This window comes from Diorhabda sublineata, chromosome 6 (assembly GCF_026230105.1).
Source record: "Diorhabda sublineata isolate icDioSubl1.1 chromosome 6, icDioSubl1.1, whole genome shotgun sequence".
In the NCBI taxonomy this organism is placed as follows: domain Eukaryota; kingdom Metazoa; phylum Arthropoda; class Insecta; order Coleoptera; family Chrysomelidae; genus Diorhabda; species Diorhabda sublineata.
In genome coordinates this window covers 26,812,786-26,836,008 of record NC_079479.1, presented here as the reverse complement: position 1 = coordinate 26,836,008, position 23,223 = coordinate 26,812,786, and the positions used below count along the sequence as shown (strand labels likewise).

Here is a 23,223-nt window from a genome sequence, read left to right as displayed (position 1 = left end):
TTATTACTTTACTCAATTTTTGCATAATTAACTATCATATTGTTTTGAAAAGCTTGTTATTTTTTTGGTATACTCAATGTATACGTAAATTTCTATTTCTATTTTAAATTTTATTATGAATTTTGTCGAATTTTTGAAAGTATTAAATTAAAAAACTGCTGTATTTATTATTTTAATGTTTCAATAACAATTGATTTGTACCCACAAATTTTTAAAGAACATTTCTAACTCACCAGTTTGGCCATATTACTGCGTCAATTGATAAACTTAACTTGACTGTAGAATTTTCTTTAAGTTTGTATGTTTGGGATCCATATTTATATAAATGTTCCTTCGGTAAGTATTTCGGAAGAATCTGGTTTTCCCTCAAATTTTCCATAATAAATAACATTTTAGAAATGGATATTATTCATTTCAAGGAATCTTTTTTATTTAGATTCCGGTGTAATATGTTATTAATGGCATGCCTACAAACATATTATTTAGGTAGTAACTGTCTATAGAATAGGTTTAACTATTTAAATACCTATTATTTTACCATTTGTAAATTTAAGTAATATCTAATGGAAATGTTAAGCACTTGACGTTTTTCAAAAACGTATATTCTGGAAAAGTTGTTACTGGTACTTTGGGGGAACACCATCGTTTTTTCGCTGTTTATGAAATAAATTTTCGTTCTTTCTCATACTTTTCAGTTTATTGTTTTTGAGTTGATTATGCACAAAAACGGAAACCTAATACCTTTTTAGGTATAAAGTGTGCTTTAGTGATATAGTAATTATATTAATCTTTGAATTTTTTCATAAATTTTAATTTATCTTTATCTATCTAAATATTGAAAAAATTTATAAAAATCTGGTCGATTTCCTTCATTTTTTTTACTGTTCGGTATTTATGCCTAGATTTGTCATCAAGCATTCAAAGTTTCTTATGCTCTACTTACTGAAACATGACTCGTTTCCCGTTCATTTTCGATGTTTTTATAGCTCCTTTCATCTCTCGTGTGCTAATTGAGGTAAGTTTTTCGTTTTGGTCTAAGAACACTCAGTGAATCAAGCCCTTTCATTTTCATTATAATATGAGTGAATTGGTTTTTCCATTCAATGCTGCATATCTCGAATTCTGATTGATGTTAGTTGTTTATTTTGGTAAAAAATACCGAGTAAATCAAGCTCTTTAACTTGAGATATAATATTAATGAATTGGTTGACTCTGAGGAGCATTAAGCGCTTTTTAATTTTCCTGATATTTTTCTCCACTCAATGCTGCATATCTCGAGTTTTTATTGAGATAAGTTGTTAGTTTTGGTTTGAAAATACTGAGTAAATCAAGCTCTTTAACTTGAGATATAATATCAATGAATTGGTTGACTCTGAGGAGCATTAAGCGCTTTTTAATTTTCCTGATATTTTTCTCCACTCAATGCTGCATATTTCGAGTTTTTATTGAGGTAAGTTATTAGCTTTGGTTTGAAAATACTGAGTAAATCAAGCTCTTTAATTTCAGATATAATATCAATGAATTGGTTGACTCTGAGGAGGATTAAGCGCTTTTTAATTTTCCTGACATTTTTCACCACTTAATGCTGCATATGTCGAGTTTTTATTGAGGTAAGTTATTAGTTTTGGTTTGAAAATACTGAGTAAATCAAGCTTTTTAATTTGAGATATAATATCAATGAATTGGTTGACTCTGAGGAGCATTAAGCGCTTTTTAATTTTCCTGATATTTTTCTCCACTCAATGCTGCGTATCTCGAGTTTTTATTGAGGTTAGTTATTAGTTTTGCTCTGAAAATACTGAGTAAATCAATCTCTTTAATTTGATATAAAATATCTATGAATTGGTTGACTCTGAGGAGCATTAAGCGCTTTTTAATTTTCCTGATATATTTCTCCACTCAATGCTGCGTATCTCGAGTTTTTATTGAGGTTAGTTATTAGTTTTGATATGAAAATACTGAGTAAATCAAGTCCTTTAATTTGAGATATAATATCAATGAATTGGTTGACTCTGAGGAGCATTAAGCGCTTTTTAATTTTCCTGATATTTTTCTCCACTCAATGCTGCATATCTCGAGTTTTTATTGAGATAAGTTATTAGTTTTGGTTTGAAAATACTGAGTAAATCAAGCTTTTTAATTTGAGATATAATATCAATGAATTGGTTGACTCTGAGGAGCATTAAGCGCTTTTTAATTTTCCTGATATTTTTCTCCACTCAATGCTGCGTATCTCGAGTTTTTAATGAGGTTAGTTATTAGTTTTGCTCTGAAAATACTGAGTAAATCAATCTCTTTAATTTGATATAAAATATCTATGAATTGGTTGACTCTGAGGAGCATTAAGCGCTTTTTAATTTTCCTGATATATTTCTCCACTCAATGCTGCGTATCTCGAGTTTTTATTGAGGTTAGTTATTAGTTTTGATATGAAAATACTGAGTAAATCAAGTCCTTTAATTTGAGATATAATATCAATGAATTGGTTGACTCTGAGGAGCATTAAGCGCTTTTTAATTTTCCTGATATTTTTCTCCACTCAATGCTGCATATCTCGAGTTTTTATTGAGATAAGTTATTAGTTTTGGTTTGAAAATACTGAGTAAATCAAGCTTTTTAATTTGAGATATAATATCAATGAATTGGTTGACTCTGAGGAGCATTAAGCGCTTTTTAATTTTCCTGATATTTTTCTCCACTCAATGCTGCGTATCTCGAGTTTTTAATGAGGTTAGTTATTAGTTTTGCTCTGAAAATACTGAGTAAATCAATCTCTTTAATTTGATATAAAATATCTATGAATTGGTTGACTCTGAGGAGCATTAAGCGCTTTTTAATTTTCCTGATATTTTTCTCCACTCAATGCTGCGTATCTCGAGTTTTTATTGAGGTTAGTTATTAGTTTTGGTATGAAAATACTGAGTAAATCAAGTCCTTTAATTTGAGATATAATATCAATGAATTGGTTGACTCTGAGGAGCATTAAGCGCTTTTTAATTTTCCTGATATTTTTCTCCACTCAATGCTGCATATCTCGAGTTTTTATTGAGATAAGTTATTAGTTTTGGTATGAAAATACTGAGTAAATCAAGCTCTTTAACTTGAGATATAATATTAATGAAATGGTTGCTTCTGAGGAGCATTAAGCGCTTTTTAATTTTCCTGATATTTTTTTCCACTCAATGCTGCATATCTCGAATTTTTTTTGAGGCAAGTTATTAGTTTTGGTCTGAAAATACTGAGTAAATCAAGCCTTTTAATTGGAGATATAATATCAATGAATTGGTCGAGTCTGAGGAGAGTTAAGCGTGGACATCAAACATGATTTTATGACGAAGCTATAATTATCCAAATAGTCATTGCTGTGGAGCAGCATAAGTCCTCTCATATATTTAAAAATAAATCCTTATTTTCCGTGGTCACGCCATTACGTTCGAACGGATGACCCCATTTGGCTTATTCTTTTTTGTCGCGTTTCTTATTGCCAGGAGAAGAAAAAATCGAAAAAATTTCGCGGAAATTTAAGAGTATTTAACAACCATTAGCATTTTAGAACATCGAGTGCTTGATGCACACCAACAGAGGATGAATAAAATTCGGAATGACAACCGCCCGATGCACGAAGTATTTAATCATTAGTTTAGACCTGAAACCCAATATGATGCCAAGACAAGAAAACGGATTTTGCACTAAAGTTTAATAAGTAATGGGCAATTTTTATCTTGAAATGGCGAAAAGTATAAAAACCGCAAACCTCAGTAACCTATCAATTAATCTGTTCATGAGAATTAATAGTAGGCAGAAACTTGAGGAGAATGAACCGTAGACAAAAGAAACAACCATTCAACTGATTTCATTTGCCTACCGGTATTGCAAGCTAGAAAGGATCTTATCAGTTTCGGAACACCAAAGATCGTGATCCAGTTTTAGATTATGGTCAGGTTCACCCGATCAAGGTTTCCGAAAAATCCTATTAATACCCTCGCGATTTTACATAATTCCAAACACATTTGAGATAAATTTTCCCACTACATGAATGGATGGAAAGGATGTTGATGTATTAGATTGCACTATATAAGAGATACGTACAATTACTGTTACTTTGCTAGAGCTAGACTGAGCATATATGTGACAGCCCTTCGTACAATCCCAGATCATTGATGCTAGCCACCCTGTTTAGTTGCATGCAGAAATTATGTGCTTCAGTGTTTCAGCATCTTGCCTACAAAAGCTACAATCGCCGATGTTTTTTATTTTTAGTATCTCAAGGCTTTTATTTGAAATATAGTGTCTCGTCAGGAATCTTGAGAATTTGTAGATTATTCCAGCTTCGATCTTCCATTCCCATTCGATGATCTATTCTCAAAGATTCGGTTTCTCCTCAGAAAAAATGAAGAAACAGCCCATATAGGATTTTACGATGGACCCAGTATAGGTCCAGATTTGGGTCAAGTATGTACTCTAGCCCTAGCTTGGAAGCTATTATGGCCCAGACTTGGTGGAAATCTGGGATGATAATAATGTCCCTTGCTTGATTTGCAAGCCTGGACTAAGCCTGGTTGCCTAGATAACATTTGGTTAGGTTAAGTTAGGTCTACAACCCTGGGCCAGGCTGGTTGCTTGTAAAAATCGATATTCAATATATTGTTAATAAAATTATAGTTTTTTGACACATTTCTATTATTCCACTTTACTAATTAATGTACATATTAGTTAAATAATTACACATATAAAGAAATTATACTATTTTTTTTGTCTTTTATTAATAAAACAATTTTTATTATTACTTTTAATGTTGAGATATCTATTATGGATAAGATAATATAAAAAAAAACTTTTTATAGTTATTCAGAATTCTGCTCAGCCTGGCCAAAGTGGGATTACCCAGAGTTCAGCCAGGTTCGGCTGACTATAGAATGACCGGAGCTAAGTTACCCAGTCTTCAACCAGTCTTGGGCCATTATTGATTTGCCAAGGCCGGGCTTTCCAGCGTTGGTCCAAGCTAAGCTGGAGGCTCCTACATGGCGGTAGGGTATCTAATTTAGGAGAACTTCACCGAATTGATTTAGTATTTCTAGACATTCCATGATCAACTTAGACTTGATTATTTGTGAATTGATCGTTTTTGTAGCTGTTTGACAGTGATCTCTTTTGCAATAATTCCTGCCAAAATTAACTTGTGCACACGTTAATGGCTAGAATGATTAGAAGATACTAGGTGGGGTTCTCGGTCTATATACAGCTATTCCCTTTCCTGTTGAGATTTTACAAGCAAGCAAAAATGCAATGAAACAATTAGGAAAAAAGAAACGAATTTATGATAAAATGAGAAAGAGAAAACAAGACATAAAGGTAAAATAAAAGGGATCAAAATCGAAGAAGTTGTAGAGGAAAAAAACCAGTTTGAAAAGATCTGGAAGAAGCATTTTATACAACTGTTGATGGAAAATATAGGTTGTATAGATAACTCAAAAGAAAATTTAGAGGAATTAACAAAAGAACAAATAAAAATGAGAAAATAGAAGTCATTCGAAAAATCGGAGATCAACTGGAAAAGATAGAATAAACATAGTGGCTGGAATGAAAGATTATTGATGAGAAATATATAAAGAGAGAAAAAGATGTCAGAAGGATGGGAATATGGACAAATCTTTGCAAAACACAAAAAAAGGGATCAACAACAGTGACAAAACTACAGAGAAAATACGCTACCAAATTTAGCTTTTAAAATAAAGTAGTAGTACACATAGTAAATCCATTAAAGATGCCATACAACCAATTAAAAAGATTGTGAATATTAAATATGAATACCATATCGACAAAGCAATGCTGTTCATAGATTTCAAATAAGATTTTGGCTTATCGCGATGACTATGACGGAATTGATGAGGGAGTAAAATAAAGTAACTCATCTTCAACGATATTCAATTATGACTGGAGCATTTATCAAGATATATAGAGTAAACGTTAAAAAATAAGCATACTCAGACTATACAGACCTCTTGATAAAAAGAAGAAGTATGCTGGAGAAACTGAGATATATAAAAATTATGAGATATGGCAAGCAATTCAAGGAGGAAACAATAATTATAGGGAGATGATTTCTTCTATTTATCATCTACGTTTTAATGTAGAAATAATCAGATAATTTATAATGTTATTAGAAAATAAATCCTTGGAAATATTAATAAAGGATATACAAACTTGTCCTGGTATTTAGAGTTAACAGTAATTATATAATTTTCACAACTACCACATTTCCCACCTACTGTCATACCAAAAGCATATTGAAGCATTACCAAGAAAATGTTATATCCTGAAATTTCTGCACTGATATCAATAAATTAACGGTAATAAAATAAGGAAATTTTAAACCTTCATATAATGAAAAATAATGTCAATCCTTTTTTGAACATTCGTAAGTGTTCTTTGTATATAAAGTGTATTATGCAACAAGATGAAGGTCGAGGAGTTGATCTATATTCTATATATACCGGGGTGGATATTTTATCCGTACATTGTTAAAATCAAGTCATAGTCTAAGGTACATCATGAACGGTTCGGTAAGATTTTTCATACAATTACTTATATTCTAAAATGAAACTTTATAGTTATAATAAACAAAATTACAAACGAAATAACTTGATATATATTATAATTAAAAGGAATAACTTGTTTTATAAAAATTTCTCGCAATTTTTTTTATTGTCAAAATAATTTTTCAGTATTTTGCAATTTTTTCCTCTTTGAAATAAACAACTACAAAATTGTCAGAAAATTATAACACGGTGAACCTAATGAATATTTAATTTGAAAATGCGGAAAAGTTTATGAAATTTTCTGGTACATTTTTTAGTTAAAAAAATCGGTTTTCCAATCAAAAGTTTGTTATGAACTAATTTTCAATGTTATTTGAACTACTAATATTGCCTATCGGAAATCAAGATACGCCAATAAAAATTTTTCGAATTAAATTGAATATTTGTGAAAACTCTTATCAATTAATCTGGGGTGAGTCCCATTTCCTGGCGGATATCTTCCTTAGCTGACTGATGTCCCTCGGATTGTTCATGTAGACTTTGTTTGAGGTGTCCCCACAAAAAAATAGAAGGTTTCAAGTCAGGGCTACATGGGTGCCAAGGGATATCACCTCTTTTGGAAATTAGTCTTGCGGGAAACATTTGCGTGAATATTCAAAGAAAAAACGGCCAATAATTCATGTGCTTGAGATTGCTGCCCATCCCGTTACTTTTGGACTATGCAGTGGCTTTTGTTTCATTTTTTGATTTTTTTCGGTCCAATAACGACAATTTTGTCGGTTTACGAACCCATTTAAATGAAAACGAGCATCATCTGAAAAAAAGGATGTTGTCAAAAGTGGAAAATTGACTAATCATTTGTTCAGCAAATGCCAACCTTGCCAAAGTCGGTATCTTTTAATTACTGCGTTAACTGGAGCTTATAAGGATGCAGTTTAAGATCCAACTTCAAAATTCGCTGTAAATTCACCCTATCAATATTGTCTGTGGTCCTAGACGTTCTTGGACGACCTTTTGCTGGGTTGAACGCTTAACCCATATTTTAATTGAACTTGAAGCTTCATTAATGTGTCTTAATCCATATTTTGAACGATACAGTCGCCTTGTCCAGCCGTATGATCGACCGTTCTTGTAGAACGTGCGAACATAAAAAGCGCTCCGCTTTCCGTGGAAGTGACTCATGGCTACTAAAACTCCACGAGTACAACTTTTCAGCCACGCAGCCTATAATGTCTGCCTTCGTGCTTTGTTTACATTAACAGCAACGCTAAGCTTGACAGGAAACTGAATTAGAATGAAAGGTCGGTGGGAATAATTGGAATCATCATGGATAGCAACTAACCACAAAAATGACACTTAACATCAAAAATTCAAATAGTTTTATAGTGTTTATATAATAACAGAAATAAATAACAATCAATTGTATTGGATGTTGACGTGACTGTCGATATTACAAAACTCTGGGTTGGAATTTCATTACTTGAATGCTAGATAGTATTGAAGGAGCTAGACTCTGAGATTTTCGAAAAAATAATTTTTTTATCTTTCGTAAAAAATGTTTTTGTTTATAAAAAATATCCTATGTTACTTCTAATATCTCCAAGAATATGTGTACAAAGTTTCATTATTATCGGTTAAGTACTTTTCGCTTGAATGCGTAACAAAAAAACTTACATTGATATTTATAAAATTAGTAAGGATTTAAAGAAAACCATGTCTCAAAATGATCATTTTGTAATAATTAAGACACACTGTATACATTATTAGGGTATGAATGGATATTTATATTCCAGGTCATTACATTTTTCACTATATTAGCAGTGGCCTCTACTTCTCCTAGTGGATTGGGTCTAGGACTCGGCTGGGGTGTTGTAGCCCCACGAGCCGTTGTAGTTCCTCCAAGCTCAGCTACAGTAATTTCAAAACCAATAGAACTACCTCATGCTTATAATGTAGTCCCTGGGCCAATAATTGCTTCTGCACCAGCTATTGCACCAGTTGCTCCTTGGGCTATTGCTCCAGTTGCTCCATGGGGTATAGCTCCTGCTGTGATTCCTGCACCAATTGCTGCTCCTGTGGCTCCTGCAGGTGCTGTAGCTGTTACCAATGGTGGAGGTAAGTTTTAATGATATTTCTAAATATCATTAAAATCGAAGTTACAAATTTTTGACGTATTCTACTTAAATTATTTATCCTATATTTTAGTATACTTTAAATTAAAACAATTTTTTGAATTTTAGGTGTTGTCGAAGTAAGTGGACACGGCGCAGTTGTATCCGGACCTAAAACGGCCCCTGTAGTTATCGAAGGCCCCTCCGGTACCGTTAAGGCTAACGGACTCTGGGGCCCAACTTTGGCTGGAGTTCTCCATTGAATTAAATCTCATGCACGTGATAACTTTTACTGAATCTAACGTTGGATGCCTCAATACCTGATTCTTGATTTGTATAGATTCATTTTAATTTATAATAAAAGCTTGAATATATTATAAAAACGGATTGAAGAATGTGTTTTGGGTTAAACTGATAAATATATCTGATGGTATTGCATTAAATAGTATTATTTCGAAATAGTTCTCTCTGTCACATGTGCAAAATTTATATTTTTTAACAAAAGGTTATTGATTGGTGATCCTAGGTCAGATATTTTTCGTTTTTAATTACTTTAATGATATTATGTAATCTTGGGAATCAATTACCTATTTCGGAATATCCTTCGACCCTTTAATGTCGGTTAAACAGTATTTGAATTTAATACTTAAGGCGGTGGCTTAGAGTGAGGTCATCGAAGTATTATATTTATTTGTAATATTCAATTAACTCTGGCAGATTTTCAGTATGAAGTTCTATAGGTAATGGATTATTTTCAAGACAGAATTTTTTTTATACTTTTATACATACACACACACAAATTTTTTAAAAGGGTATCTATTCCTTATAATTGAACAGATTGGATATTTTCATTATTAATACAAAAGAGCTCAATATATTCTTGAACCCCTACAAAGCACTGATTTACCAAGCATGCGTTTATCCATAAAAAATCGTTTACTGCTCAAGTTTTGGAAACAGTCGGTAATCGCTAAGTATTACGGTTTTGAGATGACCTGTGACTTGGTGCGTTATCTTGATGCAATGAACTAAGACCATCCTGCATCAGATCCTATCTTAGTTTGTCTTGGTACTTCTTACGGTTTTCATGATTCGTTTTCAATTAATCTGTGTTCCACTTTTTCCAACATATTCTGACTTTGCGTTCTCTTATTATTTTCATCTTCATCTTTTATAATACTAGGAAAAAGTCTGAGTCTGCATTTGCTCCTCTATAAGACCTCGTTTCCTATACAATACTGATTCTACTTCCTCGATATGGGTATGTGATCGATATTAATCCCAGCCTTAGCCATGTTATGACGTTTTGTACTCACTATGAAGGTATTCGTATTTATTGCCAGATTGCCCAATCTCATTCCATTGTTGTTTGTTACTCTTGGGTATTTTCTAGCATATTCCTTCTATTTTATCATAAAACTCCTCTTTGACTTCGTGGTTAGCTTAGTTAGTTGCGTAGACATTTACAATATAATCGTCTGCTTAATTATTAATCCAATAGTTAAAATAAGAAATAAAGAATTTCTATGAAGAAATACAATACAATAAAGCGTAAGCTCAGTAGAAATAAAAAATAAAAATAGGGAAATGATAATAGATGAGATCGAAGTGATCCAATGATGGAAAGTAGTATATGGAAACAAGAGACAATACCAGAAGCGTGGAAAATGGCAATGATGGTACCAATACACAAGAAAGGAAAAAAGATGAATGCAGAAACTACAGAGATATCGCTAAGGCCATAGATAGTAGAGAATATGGAGAAAATTTATTCGGAGACTACCAATGCGGGTTCAGATCTGGAAGATCAGTCACAGATCATATTTTCACTCTGAGGCAAACGCAAAGAATGGGGTATTAATATGATTTTCCATAAAGGTAAATCCGTTATTAATTCAATATAGTATTAGAATGGCTAGTACGTAAAATCGGTTTCAACAGAACAAGGATAGTAAAAACAAGGACAACACAACTACTGGCAAACGCGTAGGAATTCATTTCAACATCGGAAAACGAGCTTAAGGAAATGTGTAGAGACAGTGAATTTACGAGCTAAAGAAGATAATACCACAAAGAGCGGAAAAGAGATTTTTTATACAATTGAATGCAGAAAAAGTAATTCAAAGTTATGTATATCTTGGGGTGGTTATCTAGGATGACGATGACGAGGAAAGAAATCTAAATGCAAGGATGACGAAGGGAACTAGACAAATGAGAGCAATGAATGCGATAATGAGTTCCAAAAAAGAGAAGAGAACTCAGATATATGGGAAAAGAAAATATTCAGTAGGTCAAAAGGAGAGAGAATTATGGCTGACGAGAACAAATGATGAAATACGGAATTTATTTCGAGAAGCAGAACTAAGCAAAATAATAAGATCCAAAAGAATAGAATGGCTGGGAGTAGGAAGATAAGATTCAGCATTTATTATTTTTTGATTCCTTGAAAATTATTACAGTCTAAAGAGAAGGTGTATATGTTTTTATTTAAAGTAAATCCCAATGATAACTCTTCTACTCTCAATTACCTAAAATAGTTACACATTTATTTTTGATATGCTTATCATTTGATGTAAAGAATTGAAAATAGTGAACTTTAAATTGTTGAGTGAATAGGTGATAGCTTATAAAAATAAGATTAGTAATCTTATGTGAGATTCATGTAGAGAAAGAAGGAGAAAAGTATTTATAGAGTATAAAAATAAATTACTTATATAAACTGTATATGATGGTTGGAATAAAAAGAAAATTAAAGATAAAATAACATAAGAAAACATGTTGATCCCTTTTATTTTCTTAATGCGCCCATATAACTTCATATGATTCAAATTCTGATTCTTGAACGCTTTAAATGAATCAGATACCAAAAGGTTTTCTGTTCTAGCATACTTTCTGTTATTTTTTGAAAACAAATCGACAACTGAGTGAAATATGGTACAATTTTTTTCTAATTTGTTCAGAATTGTTTTACTAAATTAATTCCATGATTTTTTCAAAAGTAGAACGTTCGGGTGAAGGAAATATTTGGACCAAATATGCTATTTTTGTTTATTAATATATTTTCATCTATTAAAGTTAGCATGATCGCAGCTTTTGTGAAAATTAAGTAGAATTCTAATCTGAACAACAATTCTTTATCTCAAAAATTTTTTTCAGGCCGGAAATTGATTTTTACTAAACTTTGTCGAGCATTTGAGAAAAGACAAAATTTTTCTTGATACCATGAAACATTATCTTAAGTTTGCTTAATTGAAATTAATCCAATTTGAAATTCTTTCCCCAGTTCTCTTTGTATTAGTGTAAACATATGACCCTCGCTTTTTACTTAATTTTCAATGTACAAAAACTAAAATAGGTTTCAATTTTAAACTCTTTATTGAGCAAATCTTGCAAATAAATATAAATTTACAAAAAATTTTCACAACCGTAGTACATACACATATATTGCAAATATAATTTAGAGAGCCCCTCAGACTTATCCAGGTCAGGTTTGTAAAAGTTTCCAGTGAAATATTCAATAGGAAAATATACTTAGAAATGTGAAAATTTCCAAAAGAATTAGAAAGAAATTTTGACGTTGAGAGAAATAACAAGAAAAAGATATTAACTACTTTTTTTCCAAATTGAATTGTCACTGGAATATTTACATAGTTTTTGTATATGTTTTAAAGGTGGAATTACCAATGACCAGCCCAGGCTCCGTGACCACCCCAACCTCCATGACCGTATCCCCAAGCACCTGAAAGAATACATATGTTGAATTTTTTTCAAATAATGAATAATTATAACAACATTTGAATATAACAGAGAAATTGAGATCAAAAATATTAGAGATGTCATAGATACGAAAATTGATCTTACCAATAGCTGGAGCAGCAAGAACAGCTGGGGCAGCAACAGCGGGGGTAATGAGGGCACCGTGGTTTACAGGTCCAACAACAGCACTTGGTCCAGCTACAGGTCCAACAACAGCACTTGGTCCAGCTACAGGTCCAACAACAGCCGCACCAGCATCACGTGGTCCTACTACAGCACTAGGTCCTGCTACTGGTCCAATTACTGCAGCACCTCCGGCATGGGGTCCAGCTACAACAGCTCCGGGAGCAACGGGTCCTGGAATAACAGCTCCGTGAGCTACGGGACCTGCGAGAACTGCTCCATGACCCCATCCACCATATCCCCAACTGGGAGCAGCAGAAGCTACGGCCAAGGTGGCGAAGAAAGCAAAGACCTGAAATAATACTTAATTATTGAATTTTGTCTGATTGAAAATAGTTTGTAGTTTCATCACAGAAGAGGAACAATGACACTGTAGTGGCTTTGCATTTTCCATTTTAATAACAAATCCAATAATAGTTTTTGAAAGATATCCCTAAAGGAATATAACAAACTTATTGTTTTCTAATATATTTATTACAAAGGAGGAATTTATTGAAAGTTATTTTATAAATAGTTTTATGGTTTATAAATTCTCTTACCAAAGTGTTCATGTTGAGATCTGTGTGATAAACAGTACGGATTGAGAACCATTCACCCCGTTATATATACGATGTTTTTGACCTTCCTTGTACCATTTTAATTGCTGTTACATTGAATAATTGAGAGAAATAAAAAAAATAGTTACACCTATTACCGCTTTGTTCGCATTGTCATATATACAAGAAAATATGTAGTATTATTATATCCCACGATGACAAATTCTTGTAAGATTTTTAATCCAGGATTCTTTTATGGTTCTTTAATTTTTTGACTATTAATATTATAAACGGGTGCGCAATCAAATTCGTAATGTTCATTATTAAAAAAATGGTTAAAGTATGTTACACAAGGTACTTAAAATTTGAAGCCAATTGTTGAAGAAAATCGTAACAACGACCTCTATCAATGAAAAGGCGAACAAGAATATTGATCTATTGTAGCCATATATTCCTAATTAATTCCTAATTTTCAAAATTAATTCAAAAAATGATTTCGCAAATTTTTGTTAAATTTAATATGAAGTTAGTCAAAATATTTTCAAATGGTATTTTATATACTCATTATACGAGGATAGTTCCAGAAATACCTGGCATAACCTAGAGATGGCGGCAGTTGATTGAAAAATACCACTGTATTAGAAAGTACACAATCTATACAGCACACCGTAAGAATATCCAGTAGCGACACTCGAGAAAAAGTTTTGCACGCATGCGCGAATTTGCACAACCAGCAAAATGGCGATTTTTGGAAAAAGAAAATGTGTATAAATGTGGCACAATGTGATTTGTTAGTTGAAACTGTTTATTTTTTAATATTTTATAGTAGTTAGGGTATAGGGTTGAGACTAAATAGATCAGTTAGTGTGTAAGAAGTTAATACAGACTTTAAAAATTGTGTTTATTGACTATATTGCTAAGGTACAAGACTGCCGGAACAAAATGCCCCTGCAATATGTATGTGGATATTTAATACGCAAATTTTTAATTATACATCGTTGTCACATGACTTTATATACTTATACTGAGACTTTTGTAGGATTACTTTCGCCTGATGATATTTTTATGATATATATTTTAAAATTAGAAGACATTTTCCAAGCTAATTTTGATAATATTCTAATTGAAAACCGAGTTACTCATAGATATACACAGTTATTGAAATAGTACCAGTTTAATCATCTACGTGGTCAGTTTCTACTTGAATATTTAAAATTGCTATTTATTCGTTTATTTTTTTCTTTAAAATTTGTCACTAGAAATTTCAAAACGCAGTAGGGACGTCGTGAATCAATTATTGCAACAAATTTATAGATACACTTTGATCACTAATAAATGTATATTGAAACGTAACCTTAATTTTATTTGGTAAATATTTACTTTCCTGCTCCTATTTTCCTCTGAATTATTATTTAATAATTTATCTCACATTTTCAATATAGCAGGTATCAACATATTTTTGGAATTTCACAATTCCTATTAAATCTGGGATAACTATCTAGCTTAATTAACAAAATTATTGTTTATCCAATTAAGATTGTTTTATTCTTTAATTTCTATTGGAATACTTATCATAAATTTAACCACCAGTAAAATTAGATACATATTGCTTTTTACAAAACCTTTACTACATTTCTTCTTTAGTACCCGTGCGTTTAAACTTCGCTCTGAAGACAACCACGAACATGGCGCAAGGCTATTGAAACTTAAAGCATTGTCTTATTGGGTTAAGGGTAGTCAGAATTTTCAAAAAATCATTTTTTTTTGTATTTTCGTTAGTGTAATATCTTAAAAATAATCTCTGAAAATTTCAAGTTGATCCGATTATTAGTTTTTGAGTTATTCGACAAATAACAAAGAGAGCTCGGGCACTTCAAAGCGCCCAGGAGCAGGTAGCTAGCGGTATGCTGAAAAAATGGATGCTGCACGTGTGAAAGTGGCAGATCAGCGCGCCAACGACAACACTCGGGAAGGAAGAATGCTTCGCAGGCAACAGCAAATTGATGTTTTGGAAACTTCCACAATGGCTGAAGAACTATTATATGGCCCAGAAATAGATGACTCTTAGAATACATAATAAACTCGGGCATGATCGAGGGATTTTTTTTTCAAAAATTTCGATTTTTTAAGACCAATTAACTGTTGATTTTTTCCCAAAAATCTAGACAAAAATTTCCTGAAGCCGCCATTTTGTTAATTTGAAAAAAAAACCCTTCGATCAGGCTCAGGATTATCTATTTATAAAATTTTTTTATCCGATTGATTTTAGATGAATCTCCAAGGACTTTGGACGATTGTCACCGCAAGGACCTTTTTTTGGAACTGGGTCAACACAGACAGCTATAACTTTGGAAATTAAATTTTTTATTTGAAATGTTCGTGACTTCAAAACATTGTATAATAATGCCATATAACTACTTTTGTAAAATAACACGATTTAATAGCAAAAAAAGTACTCAAAATTCTCATTTTTCGTGCCTCTGACTACCCCTAACCCCTTATGGGAAGTGTCGCTATTGGCTTATACTTATACTGTGACATATGTTACAAGTTTGAAGACGCCACGGTGTTTAATATTTGTTTGGAAACCATCAATACGTTTTTAGTGAATACAACCCAAATTATTTGAAAGGCATTAGCCCAACCAATATAGAAGCTGGACTAGATTCTACTCTAGGTGAAACTGCTCCTTCCTTATCGACAGAAAAATATTGGGTAGCACGTAAAAGGAGATTTCATTGAAAAATTAATATATTTTTTTCCAAAATTTTTATGTTTTCGTTGTTGGGCCAGGTACTTCTGAGACCATATAGATCGAGATCGAGACAATTTCATAGTTCTTGAAGACATCTATTATTTTACTTCATAAAATTTTTGATACCGATTAAAATAATCCAGAAATACAGGGTGAAGAACATAATACATAATAAATGTTTTTAGTAGTGCCACGGTACGTATACACAGGTATGTCTATGCACAGGCATGCGCCATCCCTCTCGCACAATGTGATGTCACGTTGGAATCAACATGTGAAGAATAATGTATGGTGTATACTGTTATAAAGTTTTTTTTAGTCCAAAAATACTATTTGGAGCGAAGACATGTCAATTATGTATTATTTATATGGTTATTGAATTCAACCGGTTAAATTTTATGTCCTTAAGGCCGCATGTGGTTTACAAGGAACACAATTCCCTGCCTGTTCCGTGGAATAAAAGACTATTTAAAATATGATGGGCAAAATTATGAAATTAGTTATTCAATTTAATAATATATAAAAAAGGGGTGTCGTATCTGAATATTATTTTGTGATTGGGGGCTGGAAGGAATATTTAGCAGAGTGGATTTCCAATTGGTTTATAAATCCAACAATACATTAAAACAATTGTTGGGCAATTCTAAGGATAAAACACCAAATTAGGAAAAGAGTGGTATATATGAAATTAGCTGTGATTATTGTGAAGGAAAGAATATTGGGCAGATTAAGTGATCCGTTACTGTCCGGCTTAAAGAGCACATAGCTCATTTGGAATATGGACGGACCAAAAGATCAGGTATTACCGATCACGCTGCCAGTCACAATCATGACATAAATATTAATAATGTAAAATTGTTAAAAATTCTATCCAATAATAAATTGTTGGATACATTCGAAAGCATTGCAATTGCCAGAGGTAGGACACAGAGCCAATTCCTTACAGCCTACTCTATAGTTAAGTAGTCAAAGAATGAATATGAATATTCCCGAGTGTTTTCCCGCTGGAATTAATTTTCGCGGGAGAAGGTTTATTGGTGGGAAAATTTAGTATAAAACAGGTAAGGCAAGTTATAAGGCTTTTGTTTACCTTCAGTCTCTGAAGACGATAACTTGGTTATCGAAACGCGCGTCAGACAGTGTAATTGTGATTGTTGGTATAGTGGTGGTATAAACAGTGTATTCAGTATTCATTTACCATATTTAACATTTTATCTTTTCGATCACAGGGTCCTCCGTCAAGTTTTTTTTTGGAAACCAAAGTATTCAATACCTTCTTTGGTATTTAGCATGTAGCGACGGCATCATGATCTCATAGTAGAAAGTACAATATTTTAAAAGAAAATAATAACAGTTAGATTAACTCTATAATAGCCGCTAAATACAAAAAATATCACAAACACAACAAAATATAGTGAATAAGTACAAATCCAACCTAATCTTAATGGCCAAGAAAACAAAGTTTTTTTTGAGAGATATAGAATTTTAAACTTTCAATAACTACCTGGTAAGCATAACAACAAACTCTTTTTTGTAATTGAATAATGCATATTTGATATACTTTATCAAAAATGCATTATAAAGAAACTAGAAATGGCTTTCTTCATATCGATCACAATCAAGATAAGAAAGCTGTAGATTTCCAATCAAGAATATATTTTTAAATATACACAAATTCACTTTATTTGAATATAATCGCACAAATTCATGAAATTGGTAACATCGGTTGAAATGATTCATAGGAGCTAGAAAAATTTCTAATCGTACATACAAGGATGTTACTGGCCCAACGTAATCTATGTTTAGCTCCATACACTATTCCTAGCGCTGTTCAATAAGTTCGATATCCTTTTTAGATACGTCAAGCTCCTTAAAATAGCCATTAACTCGGACATCACTTCTTCATTGTTGGAAGATCTTTGACCACCGAGACATTTTTTCAAGTCAATTCATCAATTTTGGCCATTACAATAACGGATGTGTAAGCTGGAGAATTATCTTGAATAAGCAACACTTTCTTCTTAGCCAAATGTGGCCGCTTTTGCTTGTTTTTTCCGCTCAAACGTTGCAATAAGTTTGCATAATATTCGCAGTTGATAGTTATTCCTTCTTAAATGATAGTTATCCAAAAAAACCGACGCCATGATATTACCTACAAATGGAACGACCTTCTTTGGAGCCGGTTCTCTCTTTTCAGTCCATTGTTTTGATTTTCTTTGTTTTGAGTGTGAAATGATGGACCCACATTTAATCCATGGTTATGAAACGTCGCATAAATTCGTTTTTTTTTATTCCCTTGTGAGCAAACGCGGCACCCGCGCACAGCCTTTTCATGTACAAATATGCGATATATACTGCACATTTTTTATTGCCTTCTACGCGTAATTTCAGTCGACGATCATCCAGTACCGCTTTGTCGATTTTCTGGAGTCATGACATCATTTGGTCGACCACTGTTGGTCTTCGCAGGTCGCACAGTCTCGTTTAAACACTACTGCCCAATATTTTACTGTTGCTACCGAAGGAGGAGTCTCACCTAGTGTAGAATCAAGTTCAGCTTCGCTTTTAGTACTTCTGAGACCATCCTCATATTTCCACATCAGAACCAAAGTGAAACGTAGGCTACAAAGCCCTGAGCAGGACCCTGATTCATTTCATTTAAAGATAAGGACATGAGTCATAATTTTTTTCAGCAGAAGTATTCAACAAAAAAAGGAAACGAAATGATAATTGAAGATAACGAAGTTCATTTAAATTAAAAATTCTGGAAAAAATATTTCATCGTTTGGTGTGACATTGTTTATAACAAAATGGTAGGCCTAAATTTTCTGATTTAATATTCTTAGAAGATATACTGCTAGAGGTAGCTCATCTTTCACAACAGAATTGGGCTAGTAATTTTGCAGTTTGGGAATTTCCTTAACATTCAAGTGGACTATTTAATCTTTGGATTGGTTTTGGTGAATCCATTACATTGTTATTAAATATTCTGAATTTAATATTTAATAATGAAGAAAGTATTGATATTATCGAAGATAAGATGAAGGCATCAATTTATGAATTAAATCAAATCCATCAATAATACTATCAAAAATAATTTCACTTATTTGAGGAAACGATTTTACCTCTGTGTATTAAATAATGATGATCGCGACTCCCAGTTCTTAAGCAGACATTTTTTTATTTTATACGACCATACTTTTTTCTATTGTCATATTCACTATTAAGTTAAAAAAAATGTTTAAGTATTGACTGCATTTGGAGTAACTTCACATATTTTTTTAATCAAAAACTTTGAAACTTTGTAACGTATGCGTATATATTCGTGATCAGCAGAAAAAACCGAAAAAATAAACAAATTAAGTTGCTTTTAATGTACTATTTAACTTTTATGCATTTTCATATGTGAAATAATTTCGCCAAGGCCTAAATGGTTTTGTGAAAATTTTCTGTGAAATATTTTTTGTATTTGTATTAGTTAATAGAGTTCAGGGTCAGATAAGTTATTTCTTCTAAATATCTATGCTATGAATTTAATTTAATTTTGAATAGAAATATTGATATATAAAATATGAACACTCCTGTGAAGCACACTTTTCGTCTCATTTTTGTCTTTATTTTTGGTTTACTATTACGTTCTCAATTATATTACTAAGATAACTGATCGTTAGAAAAATAGGGATTTAATTTTTTTATTTGAGAAACATATATACAGTGGTATAGTAATTATTGAACTGTCGGATAATCATAATCATCATTAGTATCATAATTGTTATAAAACTGAAGCGATTTTATCTCATTCTAGATCAGTTATATAAACGGTGAGTCAGGTGCAAGGTTATCAAGTATATAAAGTACAAATGTCATAAATTGAATGCTGTATTAATAAATTATTAACTATAACACTGTGACATGAAAAAAATTTTAAAGTTAAAGTTAAAGGCGAAATCATAACTTATATTTAAGTGTATTTACGAAATTATATATTCAAACATAATTAAGTTTTAATGGAAGATTATGTATGTCCATGTGTGTTTGACGGAATAAATAATTCTACACTACTATTTGAAGACCAGGTGCGGCACATACCCAATGGTTAACAATCCGTAACTTCTACGGGGACAACCTGTACAATCTAAAAATAGCAAAAATAAATTTTTCAATCGATTTTTCAACAAAAAGGTACTGTTTGTTCAACTCGATAACATTAATGGTTCAGGAGATATGTAGATTTTTAGATCGTTGTAAATTCCAAGGAAACCGTTCGTCATAAAGAGACATTCTGAAGAAAATTATCACAAATTGTAATTATTTATTAAAAATACTAACAGGAGCTATTAAAACATTTCTGATTAAACTGTATACTGTCAAAAATCGTGTTCAAAATTCAATATTCAAAGTGATGTTGATAGAAATATTGATTAATTGAAATATTGATTCTGGTCACAATAGAAATTCGTCGTTATGAATGTAGCTGAATATTTATTGGTTAGAATATAAATGACGATAAATTTTATAGGTTATGTCGTTATAAGTAAAGTTGAAATTTATAGATTAGGTGAGGTTAGTTGGTTGTTAATTTTTATAAAATTTGTTTTTTCAAAATCTAAAAGATATTCATAAATTACACTAAGGTTATTTAAATCAGTTTTCTCATTAATCCATTGATGATTTTGGGCAAAATATGTTGTTTCTAAAAATAGACGTTTTTGTGTAGTTATTTTCAGTTGTCAAAACTTTACCAGATTCATAATTCATATTGTGTCCTTTATGATAGGCATAAGGCGCTAATGAACATCTAAGGACCTTTTCGACTGACCAATGTACTTTTTGTCACAATTTAAACAAGGTATTTCATATACTATGTTAGGCAATTAACTGATTTGTATTTTATCTTTTACTTTAGTAAAAATGTATTGAATATTAACGGTTTGACTTACCCTATTTTAATATTGTGTTGTTTAAAGATTCCAGAAAGTTTAGGAGTAACTGATTTTAGATTTGGTTGTACATTCCAATAGGAATAGTAACCGCTCAATAAAGAGCTCGTTGACTCATTTATTGTGATGAGTCAATCCCCGTTCTAACCATTTTCTTTTTTAAACTAAAGTTCATTGCATGTTTTAGCTTTCTCCGCTATTTTTCTCAACCTTTTCCTCTCCTGGGTATTACTCCACCATCCACGGACTCCCATTTTATTCAGATCTCTTGACTTTCCCATTGACTTTTTGGTCTTACTTTGGGATGTTTTCCCATTCTGTTATTTTTTACCTTCACTATTCTTTTTCATCCGTTTTATGTGTCCTAGTCCTCTTGTGTTACTTATATAAGGAAAAAATTGAAATGTAGAAAAATTCAGTCAGCTCCGACTTATCAAATAAAAACAAACAAAACTATAATACATGTTCGAAGTGGAGACCTTGCACTTATACACACTTTCGTAGTCTACGCAAGATATTTCTTTGAACGTGGAAGAACATTCCAAGATTCTTCCTTATAGAGTCACAATGGAAGTTTATTCTATCGATTATTTCGTTTATTGTGTTTACCGGTGCTGCATGTACCAAGCTGTTAAGATACTCCCAAAAAAAATGAAACCATTGTAATTAATTTAGAGGAACGTGGTGGCCATGCAAATGGACCTCCCCGACGGATCCACCTATTAGAAAAAATGTTATTAATTAAGATGATTTTTTTCATAATTTATGAGGGGCTCCATCGTGCATCTTTGCCTTTTTCAGAGCAGCTTCGCCTTTTACAATTAACGGTTTTTTTTCGTTTCAACATGAATAAAAGTTTTATCTGCAGCTATGAATGGATGCAAAAAAATCCGATTTATTTTGATAAAAACGCGTTAATAAGGCCGGGGAAATGTTCATTCGAATATGCTTTTGGTTCAAACTGAGTAAATACGGATAGCTTACGAATTCATAATTGTCTGTTAGTTTATGGAAAATGTACTTTTTAGATATGTTGCTAGCGTCTTCTATCTCTCTAGCATCAATTCAACAGTTATTCAGTACCATTTTCGATAATATCGTCATAGCTTTCCGAACACTCGTCGTCACGATGTTAAATGATGGTGCAGAGTTTCCGTACTTTCTTTTTTCGTTTGCGTATGCGTATAGATATCAAATGGCAATTCGATAGTCAATTTGTTTCAAGAAAAATCTTTACAACCACCTACTTATACAATATTTTCGAACAGAGGATTCAAATGGCTAAAATTTTAGTAAGATTTTATGTGCTGACATTTTCAGTCGAAAATTTATAGTAGGATAACAAAATTATTATGTACTAATGACACGTAGCGGTGAAATAATGACAAAAAATAATGGTTATGTATCTAGCTTCCGGAATTTAGTTAATGTAATAATACATTTTTAAAATTTTCCATTTTCAAGGTGTATGTACTAACCAACCCACTCATATCCATAAATATGTCGTTAGGTGAGTAGGTAAGAATTCAGTTAAGCGTGAAAAAGTTTATTCCATCACAATGATTTCAATAAATTAAATCTACAAGTAAGTAGTAAGACTGGAAGGATATTATCTAAATTTTTCTCGGAATTAATAATTAAATAGGCTAGTCATACATTAATAAATATTATTTGTATCAGTTTTATTTTGTAAATTATTAATAAATTCAATGAATATGAATGAAGTGAATAATTAAATTAATATAATTAAAAAGTGAACAAACTAATTTTTACTCTGATCACATAATTTATTTGTGACGAGATGCATGAAGTATACCTACTTTTGCTTATTTGATTTTGATACCACGAAAAGAAGAAATTGAGAGAATTTTTGGACCAGCCCTATACAATTCATTCATACAATTATATAATTTATAATACTAATAGTCCCAGAGCTGGCTACAAAAAACAGGGTCGATAAGGTACGCGCCATTTCAGCTTGTAAACTGGCGGCCCCAACTTAGTATTTCACCCAACGCCACTTCTTAAGGTCAGCATAGGTCAGATGTGAAAATGCCAGCCGGTTTTCCCGAACGAAAAAATTGGCTGAAAAACCTCATAACGTGGGCGCGCGAAACCTTTTGTAACTGCAGTTTAAGCCTCAAATAAGAGGGGTGTAATAGTGCAAGAAGTTTTGCAGGCTGGAAAACCCTCGTTAGAAGTGATCGAAAGTGTCGGAAAACTCATCTGAAAACCTCATAACGTGCGCGCGAAACCTTTTGTAACGTGCGGTTTAAGCCTCAAATAAGAGGGGTGTTATAGCTCAAGAAGTTTTGCAGGCCGGAAAACCCTCGTTAGAAGTGATCGAAAGTGTCGGAAAACTCATCTGAAAAACCTCATAACGTGCGGGCGCTAAACTTTTTT

The 23,223-nt window shown here is 32.1% G+C and overlaps 2 protein-coding genes across 2 annotated transcripts; one reads left to right on the top strand and one right to left on the bottom strand.

The window, feature by feature from the left end:
- The first annotated feature begins 6,531 nt into the window (after positions 1–6,531).
- On the top strand, positions 6,532–9,093 carry LOC130445348 (calphotin-like). The gene is made up of 3 exons (XM_056780927.1): positions 6,532–6,563; positions 8,333–8,654; positions 8,780–9,093. Exons 1-3 carry the CDS (start codon positions 6,552–6,554, stop codon positions 8,911–8,913), a joined length of 468 nt encoding a protein of 155 aa, XP_056636905.1. The 5' UTR covers positions 6,532–6,551; the 3' UTR covers positions 8,914–9,093.
- Positions 9,094–12,006: 2,913 nt separating this feature from the next.
- LOC130445456 (tetra-peptide repeat homeobox protein 1-like) lies at positions 12,007–13,160 on the bottom strand. The gene is made up of 3 exons (XM_056781074.1): positions 13,129–13,160; positions 12,512–12,881; positions 12,007–12,389 (listed from the first exon to the last, which is right to left on the bottom strand). Exons 1-3 carry the CDS (start codon positions 13,138–13,140, stop codon positions 12,328–12,330), a joined length of 444 nt encoding a protein of 147 aa, XP_056637052.1. The 5' UTR covers positions 13,141–13,160; the 3' UTR covers positions 12,007–12,327.
- Positions 13,161–23,223: the final 10,063 nt, after the last annotated feature.

Excerpts from the sequence above, each read along its gene's own strand:
- LOC130445348 (XM_056780927.1), top strand. Across the intron at positions 8,655-8,779 it reads AGCTGTTACCAATGGTGGAG|GTGTTGTCGAAGTAAGTGGA; the intron begins GTAAGTTTTAAT and ends TTTGAATTTTAG.
- LOC130445456 (XM_056781074.1), bottom strand. Across the intron at positions 12,390-12,511 it reads TCTTGCTGCTCCAGCTATTG|GTGCTTGGGGATACGGTCAT; the intron begins GTAAGATCAATT and ends GTATTCTTTCAG.